Source organism: Notamacropus eugenii, chromosome 6 (genome assembly GCF_028372415.1).
Source record: "Notamacropus eugenii isolate mMacEug1 chromosome 6, mMacEug1.pri_v2, whole genome shotgun sequence".
Taxonomy (NCBI): domain Eukaryota; kingdom Metazoa; phylum Chordata; class Mammalia; order Diprotodontia; family Macropodidae; genus Notamacropus; species Notamacropus eugenii.
In genome coordinates, this window is record NC_092877.1 from 228,263,331 (window position 1) to 228,281,327 (window position 17,997).

Below are 17,997 nucleotides of genomic sequence, written 5' to 3' on the forward strand. Positions count from 1 at the left end.
AAATGTAAACATTTTAATGTGTCTCAAGTGAAGAAGATGGGCCCATACTTGTCATTTGATCTGTAATCGCAAACTCACTTCCTGGGTCAAGGTTTACATGAAAAGTCAGTGAATGGAATTCTTCCAAAAGATGTAAACATCCATGTGGCCATGATTCTGAAAATTTCATTGCATCTTTAAGGTACACCATCAGCCAGGCATTGATCCTCACAGGGGGAGAGAGTCTCCTATCTTAGTTCAAACTTGTTGGAAAACCAGGATACTCAGAAACAAGCCAGTGGTCCAGGAATGGTTAATAAGTTCGTTTTTTTTTTTCTAAGTTTTGAGTCTCCTTTCTTCCACAAAGTTATTCTCTCCCACCTTGCTTATCTATCCTCATGGTGTAAATGAGCAGACAGCTAGCTGTTGGCCAGAGCTCGTAAGTGGTATGTAAAAAGTTTATCTCCACTCTGCTGTAAGGGTATGCTTGAAGACAACCTCTGAGTACCTTGGTTGGCTATGAGAACGCTGAGCACAGGACAAGCTGTCAGCCAAACGCTTTGTTTGGGGGAGGAGGTGGTTAACGAACTCACTGCACAGAGCCACTTATGTCCTCAGTAAGTTTTGGAAGCCTTTGCTCAAACTCAGGCTCTGACACTCACTACCTTTGTGATCTGGGACATGTCCCTTCATCTCTCTGATTCTCCAGGTTTACATCTGGAACTGAAAGAAGCCATTTTTAGCTCTGGATTTTTCTGTCAGCATAGTGTAATGATGGAGGGAAAAGTCTACCAGTAATGACAAACAAATGGGGAGGGGGGAGGACTGATATCTCTTCACTCTTTTGCCCCCAGTTTTCTTACGATGGCATTGACATCAGAGTTACTCCTTTACCCTGTAACTCCTCCCAGTTTAGTATATTTAACCTCATCAATTCATCCCCTTTTGACTCCAATAATCTTGTCTTCTTACAGAGTTTTCCTCCCCTTGTGCCTCCAACCTAGCAAGGAAATTGTAGTGTGCAGGGCGATAATCCCACCCTCCCCAGATCAGAGGGAGGAGGAGGAAGGAAAGGACAAGTTGTATTGCCTTCAAACTGTGGTATGCCCAGTGGTGCTGTGAGGTATTTTTATTCCCTTTTGTTGTTAGTACTTTAAACCATCTGGTACATGTTGTAAGGCAAGTGAAGAAAAAGTCTAAACCTACTAGTCCATCTCAAAATTGCAGTTTCCATATTTATCAAAGCCAGCCTCAGCTCTGGGAAGTCTTTGTGATCCAGCAAAAATTCCTTCCTTCATACCCTCCATGAGGCAGCATTAGCCTGGCTGGTGGGGTTGGGGGAAGAGAGGTGTGTTCATTGAGCTGGGCTTCTGCTCTTCTATGGTTTGTTTAGACTTGCATTAGCAAAGGCCTTCAGACCCGTAAGGGAACAGTCATGGATGCTTCTTGCCTGTCTTTGCACCTGATTGATGCCCTGTGGATACCAACAGTCCAGCACGTAAAATATCACACTACTGTTAATAACCCATGACCACAGGGCAAGAGGGAGATAACAGAAGAGACAGTCACAGTCTGTGTGCCCACAGAATGCTTCGTTTTAAATGAATTCTTTTCAGTAGGATAAAGGTCTTAATAATGAAAGCCTGGGGAAAAGGAGTAAGTACCATTACTTTATAGTGTTTCTGCATCCACTTAAGCCGACAAAAAACACTCTTCATAACTTAACATGTCACAAATGGCCCATGGTTAATGACATACAGGTATTTTTCATGCTTGTGAAACAAACAGCAAAACACCACAGCTTAATATCTTCCCATTGTACACACCATTCACAGTACATTTATAGCCCAAATAATATTGCACTGGACTTCTGTTTCATTGTTTCTCTTTAAAAAACAAACTACATTTTGCAAATAGTCATTACTTCTCAAAATTAACAGGTAAACAATTTGGTCAACTTGCACCAAGACAAAGGTCTGATAAATGTCATAGAGTAAGTAGCTCATTATAACATGAAACCCCGAAGTGAAATATTGTTTGTGTGCTGCAAACTTTTATAACAATAGAAAATTAGTAGGAATTCCTTGATTAATAAAGTAGAAAGATTGAAAAACAAAATCTGAAAATGACCTCCTTTACTGTAAGACTGCCTCTAGGGTGTATCATACACTGTGAAAAAGCCATTATTACATTTAAAAATGCAGTCTGCTGATGAAAACAATAAAAAGTTTTTTCTTTTTTTTCTTTTTTTTAAGAAAAAGAACTAGCACTTGCACATGGGATTACGTGTTTCACGGGGAAGGGGCAGGTACATTTGTACTGCTTTTTAAGGTGCAGTCTTGGAGGAAAGGAAATGTCATTTGGCACTCTAAGAAAGATATTTTAATACTGGCACAAGCTTAAAAAAAAAAAAACAGCACACCAAGAGAAGGACCTACAGAACACCACACAGGACAGGAGGTGGTGTGGTTCTGTTACCACCGGGATGGGGAGTCAACAGCCGGAAAGACTAGATTAAAAACAGCTTTGCTGGGACAGACAAGAGTTGCTGCAAAACCACTTGTTTTAATTTTACTAGACTTCGTTAATACAGGAGAAAGTAATTTCAGACGTCCTCTAGAAAAGCAGCTGGAACGAGAAACATGGGTGTTCGGCCATCAATACACGTGAGATTCTTTGTGACTTAGGACACAAGCACGTGACGCAGAGGTGGTGGCGCTCCGGATCACCTCCATCCACCTAGATGGGGAATACAAAAGATTAGATTCTTAAATTTTTTTTTAACCAACCCACACAATCTTAACTATACTGATGATTTCTCTGAACAACTGTCAGTAATAAAGGGAAGTATGGCATTTGGTATTGGAGAATCAGTATGGGATTCTAGAAGGGCCCATAGAGATAATCTATTCTAACCTACTGACTCAAGATCAGTCACGCTATATTTAGAGTTGGGAGACAAAGACGCAGTCACCAACCTTCATCCTTTGTCTGTAAAATGAAACTGAGCTAGAGTGTAGGACCTTTAGGTAGAAGGTTAAGTATGGCTTTTCTGTTGTTACCATATCCAGCTATTTTATTAGTTTAGTAGTTTAAAACCCTGGACTGAAATAACCCTTTTACTCAGTAATACCTCACAAGCTACAGTGACAAGAAGCTGATATTGAAAACTGAATTCAAATAAACTACCTCCTGGTTTTTAACAGCCTCTTTAGCCACTTGACGCTGAAAAATCTGTTGAAATGAGCAAATCACAAACCCTGTTTCCTCATCCTTTACCCTGTTTTTGCCTTCCTTTGTTTCCACAGCACTTGGCACAAAGTAATCACAACTGTTGACTCCTACAAGTAGAAGTTTTAAGGGGAGTGGTCGTGGAGTTGTCATTCTACAACTAGTTACTGAAGGAGAAGTAAAGGGAACTTTGGGACAAATTTTCATCACAGAGTTTGTAACAGAGGAAAAAGCAAAGTCAGATACAGTTTGAAGGAGGTCAGTTCAAAAGTTTGAGGAAAGAATATGGTATGATTCTGTGACCTAGTATTCTGCAGGTGAATTTTACTCCAAAGGGTTGTGACTCTGAAAATGGAATTCTGAAGAGAAGTGATTTTGAATGAGAAAAGGGAAAATTGCCTGAAGAGATCAATCTGTGTACTCTGGAAACTCACAGACCAACTCGGATCATAAAGAAATACATGAGATGAAAACGAGGGCATGTATGATTCCACAAGAAGAGTGTGTTTGTGTTAGAACCGTAGCTGGAAGCTCCAAAATGAAGCTAAGCCCAACAAAAAGGAGCAAGAGGGAGACCAAATAAAGGCCCATTCCCTGCTCAAGTGGGTGCGAAGGCTCTTGTCAGAGCTTGTCTCTTCCAAAGATAATGGAGGAGATGGGAAAGAAGCCTCATGTGCTTGTAGCCATGAGTCTTAACTCCATCCTGAAATGCGATTGCTAAGCCATTCTCAGTGACCTGAAAGATCTTGGGAAACAGGAGGGGTAGCATTAAAGACCAGGAAATTTGAATTGTGGCAAAATTCTAAAAAGGATGTGGTTTATGAGCACTTCTAAAAGGCAGGCCTAATTTCATAGAACTGGTCATATGCTCGAATAACTTCATTTCAGTTTCTTACAGCACGACACAGGTACATGCTTGTATTTCAGCCAAGCATGTCATGCGTTCACTTGTGAATAAGATGCTTCTATAAATTAAGAGCATTCAGAACTGGCTGAATGACCAGTGCAAAGAATGGTTGTAAATGAATCAAAGACCGTTTGGGGGAAAGTCTCCCATAGGGTGTATTGTAGTGTTTTGCCCCTGGCCTTGTATCGTTCAGTATTTTTGTAAGTGATTTGGATGAATCCCTAGAAGGTGCCCTGTGTCAGATTTGCAGACATCACAAAGTTAAGAGATTGCTAACCAGTCAGGATTTCACAAAATCAAACTAGATTCATAGCTCTGTGTTGCTTCTGACAAACAAAACACCATGGACAACTTTACAATTATTGTCCTACTTAGTTTCATTAGATTTGTTTCATTTTTTTATGTTATAAACTATTAAAGCTTAAGAGGATATTCTGTATTCAGGATCTGGGGGGCTTAGTGGACTGCTACGTCAGTTGTTGAGCATGCTGCACACAACAGGAAACATAATGTACTTTCATCAGACCAAGTTCAGAATACTACATTTAGTTCTGGGTGGTACATTTTAGGAAGGAAAAATGCTGGTTATTTCTGTTTCATGGCCTTATGGATGTTCCAAGGATTCCTTTTAGAGGAATGTCTCAGCATTCTTTAAATTATTTGCTAGACATAAAAATAGGGATAATATATTTGCAAACCTGAATTCTAATTAGACATTATGTATAGGACTGTCACCTAGAGTTTTAGTTTTGTTTAAAACCTCATTACAATTTAGATCAAAGACTCTTCCTGTGCTATTACCTAGCATTTATATGACACATTTATAATGTATATATTCAGGGCATATATCTTTTTTCCCTAGCCATTGAACTTGAGTGTTGAAATTTATTTCATATCCTTTGCTTATGAAAATGGTATTTATGTACAGGTGAGCACTGCTTTCCCTTCCCATCAGTTCTCTCTTCTCAAGTATCTTCTGGGCTGCTTCTTTTTACTTGTTTCTCTGACAGGAGAAAGAAACGGATTTTTTGTTTTCTTTGCATCAGACCATCATTAACAAGTTCTCCCCCATCTCTATTTACATATTTATTTTCTGTTATGCACAAGGAACTGCTTCTGGAACTAGATTCCTAGGGAGGTGGGGAGAAAAGAAATGAGGGAGGGAAAAGCAACCTGGAGTATCCAAATAAAAGGTGGCCCCCATTCAAATAACAGTTTCTTCGTTGCTGTGAGTGTTTAAGTGAATTTAGAATTATTAAAACAATTAGTTTCCTACATTAACCTCACCCACATACAAGTAGGAAAGATCAAACTGCACAGTGGAGGAACTTGATTTCTGAAACATGAATTCTCCCACATTACACCAAATGAAGCATCGAGGCCACTACTCACTTAGAGGACTCTTTTGGCTGCTGTAAATGGAACTAAAATACGGTCTAATATTAGACTGTATATTCCCATCCGTATCAAATAAAGGAATTCTTATTTGTGAATCATAGAGCGCAGAGAGCCATGGTGAAGACACACAGTGAGGCTACCGTCCTTGTAGCCAAAAGGGGCTAACTCCATCACTATAGGAAAGTCTTGCATTCAATAAACAAGATGCGCTCTGCCCAGGTAAGAGGTCAATCGAATACACAAAAAATCCTACCTTTCGAATGTATATTCGCTCTCAGCCCTGAAGTAATAGACATGGGACTTGAAGTGTAGTTTGAACACATAGTCTTTGTGGATGTTCTCTGATTCCAAGGGAATGGTGAGTGAATATCCTAATAAAGGCAGACTGGCTAAGGGATGATTGTCCTAGAAATAATGAGCAGAACAGGTTTGGAAAGCAGTCAGAGGCTAGCTCAACCACAGTTGCCTTGTAAATTGTCCCTAGAGCCTTAGTAACATGGCTTTCTCATCAGCACCATCCTTGATGCTCAGGTACTCATCAGAACTGGTTACTCCATGGACCACTTTGATAACTGTTCTCCATAACCCTGTTAGGTTGGGGATAGCATACGTAGCTATGTAACCCTGGTCAACTGATCCACCCAGTCCTAATTGCTCACAAACAGCTCCTGACAATTGGGAGTAATTAAATCATGACTCTTTTCTCCTCCAAGGTGGATAAAGATGAACAAGCCCATGTAAAAATGGCTGATGTTGTTCTCCCTGCGCCCTAACTTTAGATATTGTCTAGAAGCTTACAACAAGGAGTTAGAACAAGTTTGATGTTTCTTGGCTATACCCAGTCGTCTTCCATGACTATGCTTTTCATCACAGCCCTGCTTAATAGGAAAATGAGAATCTTAGACTAGGGCAAGTTGGTGGCCTAGCTGGGGCACACTGGGGACAGGATCAGAATGGACACTGGCCATGACTTTAGATGGCAGAGTTTGCTCGGTTTGTGTATTTTAAACCCAGACAAAATTAACCCTTAGGCTGGAGACACTGAACTTGTGACCCACAACAATCCAGAGGATGGGCCAATCCAGATTAAAATGTAATTGGAAAATATTTAAGATAAAAAAATACAATGAAACATAGACCATATTACATTTTAAAACAAAGTCAATATGCAAAGATCTATATGTACTGTTTCTATTTCACTTTAATACCATTTCATCTGTATCTAAATATTTTTTTATATATGGAAGATAATCTGATTTTTTTTCCCCTTGGAAAAAGCTTCCCCTAGCTGGGTGAAAAATAATAATCACATTTAAGGTTTGTTTCATCTCCTTCCTTTATCCTTGCAATAACCCTGACAGGTATTATTACTCCCATTTCACAGATGAAGAACTGTATGACAGAGATTAAGTCCAGGATCATACAGTCCTTAAGTGTGCAAGGCTTGGTTTGCACTCAGATCTTACTGACTTCAGGCCCAATCCTCTATCCATTGTACCATCTAGCTGCCTAAGAATAAAGAGAGGCCTCAGGTTATTTTATAAAACTCTTCCCTGGCATAAATTCCCTACTCCCTGTCCCTAAATTAACCACTCATTCTTCCTTAGATGTCTTTTGGGGAGAACACTTAAGCTGGAATCTATGTTCAAAGGCTTCATTCTAGCAGCAAAGATGTTGCATTAGCTTTCCTAATGGAAGTTTAAATGCCAAACCATTTACATAGTCGAATGCGCTAACCCTCAAAGGCCTTCTCCTGAGTAACATCTCAAGATTGATAGCATAGCTATCAATAGCACTGAGTGCCTGATCCTTTCATTGGACCTTGCACATCAAATGTGATTTCAATAGTGCTGTCTTAGAAAACAAAACATGGGAGCCAAAGTGTTAACCTGAGGCTTCTCTGTTGGTGAAGTCACTTGGATTAAACTGGCCTTAACTCCAAACTATACTAGGGTACAGAGGTTCAAGGCAAGAGACACTGGGAATAACTCCAGGAGTCTGCACATGCTTGCCTAGTGACCATCTCTGTCTGCCTCTGGACCAAAGACCTCCAGATTCTATCCATTCGGAGTAGCCAGTCCTGCTATGCAGTACAGAAGGATCCCATTTTTCTTCAGTGTGGCCACAGATATATGGACTACCCTGGAGAATGGGTTATCTGCCCTTGGGGGGAAAAAAAGCAAACCTATCCCTCAGAAGGTCACTGTTCCACTGCTTCAAAATAGAACTCCCTTAATTACCATTCCCATTATCATAGTTTGACTTCTTATGCTTTTAAACTCGTTGTTAGAAGCACCTACATGTCTCATTTACAAATCTTTATGCCCAGCCCTGATTTACTGGTTTGATTTAATCCACCACCATTTTTTTGGGTCAAGTGCTAGCTTCAAAATGCAGTGCGAAAGCACTGTCTGGGGGGAAAAAAGCCATGAAACAAGTCTTCCCAAGTTGGCAAGAACTGCAGAAAGTAACTCCTGCTCAAGTTTGTTGGGAGGTTGGATTCAATTCTATCCCATCACTACAGGCAGAGATGTTCAGATCCTATAACTTCTAGATCTCTATCCACTTTCTTGGTCTGATTCCATTGTAGAAGCAAGCCACACATGGTATTTACCTGGTGGGATTTGTAGAAGAACAGGCAGAAGTTGGTAAACACCACCCAGAGTTTCTGCCAACCATTGCTGTTTTTAAATTTCCTTAGCAGGTTCCCAGATAACTGATTCTGAAATGGAGAAAAATCATTGAGAGAGCAGCAGAAGGGCACACACACACTGAAGACTGAGAACCCTTGTCTGGAAAGAAGCAAAACCCAGCATAAAAGGAAAACTTATCCTCCACCCTCCCAATTTTTAATTACAAAGGAACACCATCTCCACCAAGGGTCCACCAACCTTTCCTGATGATCTGTATTTCTAGAAAAATTAATGTTCCTCTAAATGAAGCTTGTCTATAATCTAAGGGGAAAAACGGTCTGTTATTCCTTAAATGCAGAAATCCTTGTGGAATTAGACAAGCTAAGCTTAGCCTGATTAATTCTTCTTCAATCATCCCTCAACAAGCTTGGAATTTTTTTCTCCAAGTGCACTGTAAGCATTTTGCATTCCTCTTTGTGGGGGGGAGAGGGGAGAGAACGCCTGTGCCATAGGAACTGGCAGCCCAATCATTGGTAAAGGCGAGATAGCTCTTTACCGCCATCTAGTGCACTAAGGTCTCCCTGGTGTTTTTGCACGCAAAGCTTCAGAAGGAGCAAAGCCTGATACCGTGACTGTGCCCGGATAACAGAGCTGCCTGCCCCTCCTAAACTTTGCTCAGGGCTTCCCAGTTCTGGGAATGAATGGGGGAAAAACAAGAGAGGATAAAGACCATCTTCATTCGGTAGAGAAAGTCCTTGCTTTTAAAGTTCATGGAGATGAAAATTTGAAATTTCCTTCCTTTCCACCTGGAAAATCTCCGAAGTAATTAAGCATCCTGCCCTCCCTTCCAAGGGAGGATACCCTCCTAGGCCCTCTTTGTTTAGCTGCCTAGTTTTCTTGTTTTCAATGAAGAATGTTCTGAGGAAGGGTCATTTCAGTAAGGGAGAATGCTCCTTTGTGCCAAGGGCAAGGATTTGGAGGTTTGTTTCAGGAACTGTAATGATTGCCTGCAAGAACTAAGCAAAAACATCCTCTTAAGGTTCAGATTGGGAGCTAAAGGAACAGTGTAAATTCTGTCTGAACCAGGAAATGACCCTCCACATGGAGTTTCCACACCTAAGAAGAGAGCTACTCAAACTGGGAGTGAACCTAAGCCTTGAAAAATGGGCTGCCCATTTGAGTCCTTGGTTCCTGTGGAGGCGACTGAAGAAAGCAGATACACACAACGGACTCTGTATTTCCCATAAGAAGACAGAATAACACTTTATCTGTTTTCTAGTAAGAATGACGTAGCATGAAGAGGCTATTTCATGTTACCTGAAAAAAGAATTTTGACAGATGTGGCAGAGAGGAAAGTGCACTGACCCTGGAATCAAGAGGACTTGGTTCCAAAATCTATAAAATGAGAAAACTGGACTCGAAGGCCTCTGAGGTCCAGAACTCGACTTCTTAACTTTGTATCTTTAATACTACTAATAAGAATGTAAATGATAGCTATTTTATAGCACTTTAAGATTTGCAAATAAGGAAACTGAGGCTGAGAAAGATTAAGTGACTTGCCCAAAGATCACAAGGCTATGAAATGTCTGAGGCAGGATTCAAACTCAGGTCTCCCAGACTTCAAGTCTACTACTGTGCTCTGTTCCTTACATCACTTGCTTAGCTGCCTCTTTGGCATTTCGTTGGAGCCTACGGACCTCTCATCAGAATAATGTCTTTGAATACATACTATGTCTCAGTCAGAGATTAATGAAAAGAAAGATGTAATTTTTTCCCCATCCAAATTCATGGGCCCCTGAAACCTTTCCACTGACTCCTTTAGTACAGGTTAAGAACTCCTGTTCTACAGCAATGATCTTATAAAATTTAAGGTTAAATATCAAATAACATGATATGGCAGACTTCACTGTATTACTGAAGTATCAGGGGAGGGTCATACAATAGGTTTCACCATTTATAGGCAAGTTTTCTGGAAAATAAAGTGTTTTGGGTAATTCAAGAGTAAAGCTTCTTTAAATGGAGTTTAAGAGATGTAAACCTTATATCAAAATTCACTTTAAAACAAGCATGTAATAGGAAATTACCACTGTGACATGTACCAAAGTAGTCCAGCATATAACTTAGATTGGCCAGAATGTTCATAGTGCTTAACCAGAAAGTCTACAGTTTCGCTCCTGTCCATTCACGATCCTGATGAAATGTCTACTGGTCATCAGATCCAATGACCATTTTCTAGCCCATTCTTTTCCACTTTCCCCAGCACTTGATAAAATCAAACATTGTTCTCCATTTGCAATGTTTAGTCTTTGTTGGTTTTAGCGACATTGCACAAGGGCATTCCTGGTTTTCTGATGACACATCTGACTCCTTTGCCAACTAGTGCCTATCTCTTGCTTACAAAAGCATTTGCATGCAAAGCTTCAGTGCTTGCCCCTTTTGTCGTTCTCCCTTTACAACTTTTCCTTTGGAAGATCATCCACTCTAACAACTTTTCCCATCTTCATTCCTGACCTCTTTCTAATCAATGATCCTTTATTTCCAATTGCCTCCTGGATGGTTCTACCTGAATATCACGCCTTATAAGTCTCAAACTGAGTCCAACATATTACTCTCAAAACCAGTCTTCCCCCTAACTTCCTTTTTCCAATCATGAATTATTGTCTTTGATTCCCCCCTCCCTGCCTCTTGCTCCCCATATCCAATAAATCACCAAGCCTTGATCACTCTCTGGCTTCCATCCATTCCTTTCCATTTCCACTGCCATGACCTATTTCTAGGCTACTTTCAAGACCCGTATATAATGTCCCAGCTGGTCTCCTTATTGCCATTCTTTCCCTAATCCATCCTGTACATTACAGCCAGATTTAATCCTTAGCTTTCCCAAACCCTTCTTTCATCCTGTCAACTCTCAAGGATACTCTTGTCATGAGATTAAGTCCAAAATCCTTAGTCTGACATTCGAGGCCCACAATAACTTGGGCTCTACCAAACTTTCCAACTTTAAAGACCCTCAGCTCTACTGTAACTATTCTCACTACCCTTCTGAATATGTCTTATGTTTTCCCCTTTGGTTGTGCTGTTCTTTTACCTGTAACACCTAGAACAAACACCTTGCATGTTTGTGGATGAAGACCAGAATATATGAGAGAAAGAGATCTGAGCTGCCTTTCACATAAAATGTTGCCTGGAATCAGTCTTGAATCTATAAGAAACCTGAAACACTCTAGCACTCATTTGTGAATTCCATTTTTCAGTGTTTCTTGACTGGCTAAAGACATCTTCATGAAGAAATTTCTAAAATACCTTAGAAAATATACTTATACTTAAATAATTCATGACCATAATTGTACAAAATCACCTCTACCATCTAGGGAAGAAGATCTATGCCCAGTAGGACTTGTTACTTACATGGAATTAGGCTTCAAGCACCACAGTGTATATCTCAGGACGTCACTTTACTCTGATCAAAGGGCCTGTACTAGCTTTAGGGCTCAATGCCCTTGACTGCATTGGCTCTGAGTCCAACAAGATTTCCTCAAACTCTACAGTGTCACAAGCCAGCTTCTAGCATACAAACTCTAATGCTGCAAAGGCATGAGCAAGAACAGGTAATGGTTTCTCCCTTCAACAAAACATTCCCCTTCCTGGAGTTTAGCCAGATAGGTAAGATATCAGTTTGATTCATTTTTTTAAAAAAAAGACAGCTATCCATTCTTTCCTTTCTCACTATACATAAGCAGATCCTTTTTCCTTTTCCTCGCTCATCTGGAAGATTTCACAAAATGACACTTTGCATTTGGTGCCATCAGAGGTGTGAAATGGATACAGTTTGCTGACCACTGATCAATTCAGCAGGCCATTAAAGACAAACTCACAAAGAATAAAAAGATAGGGGTAGAAAATTGTGGGGAGGGGAGGGATGGCAAAAGGGAAGAAAAGACAGAGATAAGAATAAACCCTAATGCCCATAAGAAAGTCACACCAAGAAAAGGTGGAATGGATGGCTTCTGGGTACAAGGGGACAACTGGAAAGGATGGAATGTGGTGGTGCAGGGTGGCCATAGACTGTGGAGAACCAGATCTACTTCTGTTGAGTTGAAAGAATGAAGGAACAATAGTTTGTAAACTGCTTCAGCAAACAACTCTGACATAAGGGTTTACCTTCAAGGGGGGAAAAATAAAACCACCCACAAGATTTTCATTAATCAAACAACTGGGCAAGTTTTCAAGACTGTGGGTGTTAGAACATAACTGGAAAGCCTATGCTCAAGTCAGCTCTTGAATGGAAATTGATTCACATTTTAGTAGCCAGTTTTCCAAGATCAGTGTCATACACAGAACATGACAGAAACCCAAGCTTGCAGAAGCAATGTATCCAACTCCCAGCATAGACCATGAGGTACAAAAGCAATTGATCTCATCAGGTTTTCATTTTAAGACAAAATGATTTATATATCTTATGTATCTCATATATATATATATATATATATATCTCAAATGAGTTGGGCAAACAGAGAGCTCTGTGACTACAATACATGCTAATTAAAAGGCATCCTATAGAATAAGTGGTATTCCCTGCCTTCCCCCTCCTTACTCCTTAGATGAACCACTTTCTGAGTGTCTCTGTTTATATTATATATAATGGGATTAAATGGAATTAATATAGTAGTAGAAGAACTATGCCAGAACCTGAATTCATGTTAGGCTGCTGATACGTACTGGGTGTGTGAGCCTGGACCAGAAGTTACCACCTCTCAATGCTCTAGGCAACTGTCAAACACTATAAGTGGATAGAGGAGGAGCCAACCTGTAATGATACAGGGAGTCTGCTGATGTGGGAGTCCCCTTTACTAATAAATCATGGGTCTAGTCCCTACGTCTCTATGATACATAGGACAATATAAGTTTTCCTTTTCCCCCTACCAAGATTAGGCCTGGAGACACTCTACTTCCTTCTAAAGAGTTTGTTAATGCAGAAGTTCCTGATCCATGAGTTAAGGATCCCCTGAGGGAGAAATGGAGTTATTAAAAATAGTAGTTGCTATGTGTGGGTCCTCCAATCCAAATGAACACAAAGTATGACAGTTCAGACTACTCTTTTCTGTTCAGTTGTTTTCAGTCATGTCTGACTTTCTGTGATCCCAATTTGGGGCTTTCTTGCCAGAGATACTGGTGTGGTTTGCCAGCTCCTTCTCTAATTCATTTTTACAAATGAGAAAACTAAGGCAAACACAGGGTTAAGTGACTTTCCCAGGATCACACAGCTAGCCCTAGTAAGTATCCCACACCAGCACTGAACTCAGGGAGAGGAGTCTTCCTGCATCCTGGCCTGGTACTTTATCCTGTGCCTTCTAGTGGCTTATATCTTTATTTAGCCCTAACAAATTAGGCAAGGCAATATAAATGTAAGAATAGAAATTCCTTCTGTACCCTAAGTCTCATATATGTGTCAGTGTTTCAGATATATGTAGATCATGCTGTAATCAATGAACCCATTTAAAAGCACTGCTGAATAGTAGCTTTCTCTATTGGTAAATATTAGTATTTATCAGTAAATATTATAAATACAAATATAATAAATATTAGTAACAACTTTCATGTGCAGAAGTGCTGCAATATTAAAAGCAGATCTTCATACTTAAAAAGGTTAAGAACTGTGACCCTGAGGCAGCTTTCTGGCCAAAGGTATTTTGCAGTATTCCACCACCATCTCCATATTTAAATGAAGACCACCATGAAAGGCAGCTTTCTGCCTTTCCCACCTGAAAGTAAGCTTTCTAAGTATTTCAAATGCCTTTCTTCAAATATTTCACTTCTGGTGAGCCATCAAAAACTCCCCTCCTACTCCAAACCATTCTTGATTCTCAATACCTGCTATGAAATTGGTTTAGCCTGTGGTCAAGACTTTAATTGCACCATTTAAGGAATGAAATGATGGGATAGAGATCACATGTAAAGAAAAGGCCATGATGGACTGAACACACAGAGACCACAAGAAGACATCTTAAAAAAAACGAAAAGTGATTATTGGTATGGAAAACCAAGAGGCAGCTCTGCACTTACCAAGCCCAGCAAGAACACCCTTTTGGCTTTTCCTTGGTAGGAGGGATTGTTATACCCTGTGCTCAGTAACAGAAATATTTTGTATGAGATTTTCTTTGGTTTTTGTTGGTTCAGATTCATTTTTCCCTAACAACCTTAGGGTTTAGATAAAAACAGATGAAGACTGTACAAGCACAGATAATACTGCAATAGCTCATCAGGTACCAACAGGGAAACTAATTTTCAAGGCTTGCCACTGTTGCTCAAAATGGCAGAGCACAGCTAGACCCTTAAAGTAGTGGTGGGAAATGTTTCAGCTTGGCAGAAAAGCTCAAGGTAGGCTGGCCTTAGACCAAAAGGAAGTACTGTTACTGAGAAGTAGTCACTAGTTGGGTGGCCCAGGTAGATACCTCCACAGCAATGCTAAAGTCGATCATGGAGACACTGGTATTTCGGTGCCAGCAGACATGAACCATTGTGTTGCCCCGATGGGGAGATTGCCGCTCAAGGGAGGTGCGGGAGGCGCTGAGGTCATCCTCTGATTCTTGGTCTGCTGTGGAGTCATCAGGGCACTCTGTGGGATGCAGGTAAAAAAGCATCTCTTCTTGCAAATGTACACAATTTTTCCCTGTTATCATTATCAAGACTTAGAAAGTAGATTGGAGCTCACTGAGGCTTAGCTCTCTTGAGATACCTTGTCAGCCCACAGTGTCATACACTTTTAAATGTCTAAAATACTCTAACTGCCATTCGCTTGCTTTCCATGAGTTATCTTTCTCTCTGTTTTTTTTGGTTTGAAGGAAACTGACTCCATTTACACCTGGAGCTTGTGGTCCTTCTTTGTAAAATGATGCAGTCAAGGCTTAGAGAGGTTGGTGGCTTGCTTGAGGGGACATACATGGGCAATAAAGAGCAGAGTTGGAATTTGAATGCAGGTCTTCCAATTCAAAGATCCAATGCTCTTTTCTACCCCACTGCCTCACTATATAAGTAGTAAGGTTATAACCAAGCTTATCCCCAAAGAAGAGACTCCCCTCATCACCCCTTTTTAAAAAGAAATAGAGGACTACGTATGGTAGAGATGTCAAACATGCAGGTCACCTGCAATTCTGCTAGGTGCAGTACAAATCAGATTAAAATATAATTGGGAAATATTTAATAAAATAAAATTTAAAATACAATAAAACATGGATGATGCAAACATGTATTTTTCTAAGTCAATATGTGCTCACAGGGATCTTTATGCACAATCTAGTGGCCCCTATTTCTATTTGAGTCTGACACCACTGATATACAGGAAACATGGCACATAATATCAAGCTTTGTTGATGGTTATGTTACTTTTTCTGAAGTGCCTTTTTTAATTTTTTGTTGATAAGCAATAGTTCTCGAGGCATATTAAGGATAGGTATATGTTGAGAAATCAAGGCAATGTAGAAACAAAAGAAAACAATAAAAAAATTCTAAATCACTTTGCTGTCTTCTCCCCCCGCAAACCCTTTCTTGCCCTTGATACTATGCTTATGAGTTGACTATTAGGAAACTTGATTTTCCAACATACATATTAAAGTATATCACAAGCATAAAAGATGGCCAGAGATAGAATTTTTTAAAAATGGACTGCAATAATAATTTTCCTTAATATCACACTTATTTTCCCGTAATTAATCAGGGGGTTGATTGACAGCACTGGGTAAAGTTTGCATCTTACCACCATACTTACTATTTTCAGGTGGACTACTTGCTAGTAATTCAGGGGTGGGACCACTGCTTTTTTCTGCTAGGTCAATTGCCATCTGTATGTCCTCAACCCACTTTTCCATCTCAATCCGAGAACTGGAGATAGAAAATTTACATTTTATTTTCAGATCCAAAGCAGGTGACAGAAAAAAACATCAGTTAAGAAGTTACTTCATGAAATTACCTTGCTGCAACAATAATGGACTGATGTTGACCACAAAGTGTAAGACAGTGAGGAACACCCCACTCTTCTTCACTTTCTTCTATCTATAAGATACAAGTGTACAGTACGTTGTTACTAGACAGAGAAAACTGTTGAGGAAGTGAGTAAAAGTCAATTTCTTTTTAAACAATAACTAAATATATCATTCAAGTTGTCCCCTGAATTCAACAGCGTATGTACAGAAGTCTCAATATTCTCATGGACATTTGGGCTAGATATTAGTATGGTTTGTGGATTTAAAACTGTGTGAAATGACTGAGCCCAAAGAGTGATATTTATGGATTAATGTCATTTCAGAGGGAATTTTCTAGTAGAATGCCCCAAGAATCTTTCATCTTTTTTATCAATGACTTGGATGAACGTATAGGTGGCATGCTCATCAAGTTTGAAGATAATAAGTTAGGAAGAAAAGCTAACATGACAGTCAGGAACCAAAAAGTTCTCAAATGGATTGATCCAGGTATGATGGATATTAGACAGAGATCAGTGCATAGTTTTGGTTCAGAGAATTGTTGGGTGATTTGGTCTAGCCATTTTGGAAAGCACATTGGAACTATGTCACAAACATCCCTAAAATGTGCATATCTTGCCCTAAAGAGGTCAAAGCAACAAGAAAAAGACCTGTATGTGCAAAATTGATAATAGCCTTTTTACTAATAGCAAAGAATGATAAACCAAGGGAGTGTCCATCTATTGTAAAATGGCTAAAGAGATTATATGTATATGAATGTAAGGGAATTCTGGTGCCATTAGAAATTATGGAAACCCTGCTTCTCCCCCCTCAAAAAACACCTTTGGAAGACTTGAGCACTCTGGATATAATGGAAAATCATGATTCTAGAGAATTAATAATGAAGAATTCTTCCCACTTCTTGACAAAAAGGTAACGAACTGAAGATGCTTTAAGATATATTTTGGACACAGCTAATGGAGAATTTGATTCCCTTGATGATGCATATTTGTTGCAAGGAATTTTTCTTTTTTTATAATGGGAGGGCAGGTGGGAGTAAGAAGGGGGATAGAGAAACCTAAAAAAAGAGGATCATTGAGGCATCTTTTTAGAAAACTGCACAGAAAATAACCAGATCAAGGCTGGAAAGAAATATAGACAAGCAGAAAAGCTTTGAATGTTATAGTTTGATCTGTTAACTTAAAAGAAAATTGAAAAGTATATAACAAAGATCATCAGTTTCATCTACAATCCTCATTTTCTGTTCAACTAAAGCTATGGAAATGCTCATTTTACTTAACATTGTGTTCAGAATAAAAATAAAAGAAAAGATAAAAGAGCAAGATTTAGTCGATGTAAAGAAAAGAATATAAACAACTGTCCATGAATGGAATGGGTTGTCTTAGGAGGATCCCCTTCACAAGAGATCTTCCAGGAGAAATTTGGATGAATACCTATCTGGAATGTTACAGATCACACTACTGTTCAGGTAGTTCATGGACTGAACAGCCTTTAGGTTCCTTTGAACTGTGAGAGTTAGTGATTCTATAACTTTAGGCTGGGAAAGGATCATCACACAGGGAATTCCTCTTCCTTCACTCAATCGGAGACTTTAAAGAAATGGCCCTTGGAATAACCACAGCTACTATACAAATACACGCAAAAGCTTAACTCTTCCATTCATGAATAGACACAGCCAAAGTAGTTTTTCACCACATAGAAAACCATAACATTTCTGCTAAACTTGGGAGATTCAACCATGAACACAATGGTACCAAGGTGCATATCAGGGCTGTGCCAACAATAAATTCAACCAATATTAAGCACTTAGCTCAGGTAATATGAAAATGAAGATGGAGAACAATAATAGTGCCTTGCCTTCACAGAACCTGTC

General features: G+C 39.6%; 1 protein-coding gene across 2 annotated transcripts in view; it reads right to left on the minus strand.

Moving 5' to 3' along the window:
- Window positions 1–1,636: 1,636 nt before the first annotated feature.
- FARP1 (FERM, ARH/RhoGEF and pleckstrin domain protein 1) overlaps window positions 1,637–17,997 on the minus strand; it is a 353,198-nt gene continuing 336,837 nt past the window's right edge. For both annotated transcript variants that reach the window (XM_072622073.1, XM_072622072.1), the window contains exons 22-27: window positions 16,115–16,197; window positions 15,914–16,026; window positions 14,601–14,764; window positions 8,130–8,237; window positions 5,769–5,920; window positions 1,637–2,718 (exon numbers count right to left, since the gene is read on the minus strand). In XM_072622073.1, coding sequence (XP_072478174.1) covers window positions 2,637–2,718; window positions 5,769–5,920; window positions 8,130–8,237; window positions 14,601–14,764; window positions 15,914–16,026; window positions 16,115–16,197 — 702 coding nt within the window. In that variant the 3' untranslated portion in view covers window positions 1,637–2,636. The remainder of the gene's footprint in view (window positions 2,719–5,768; window positions 5,921–8,129; window positions 8,238–14,600; window positions 14,765–15,913; window positions 16,027–16,114; window positions 16,198–17,997) is intronic.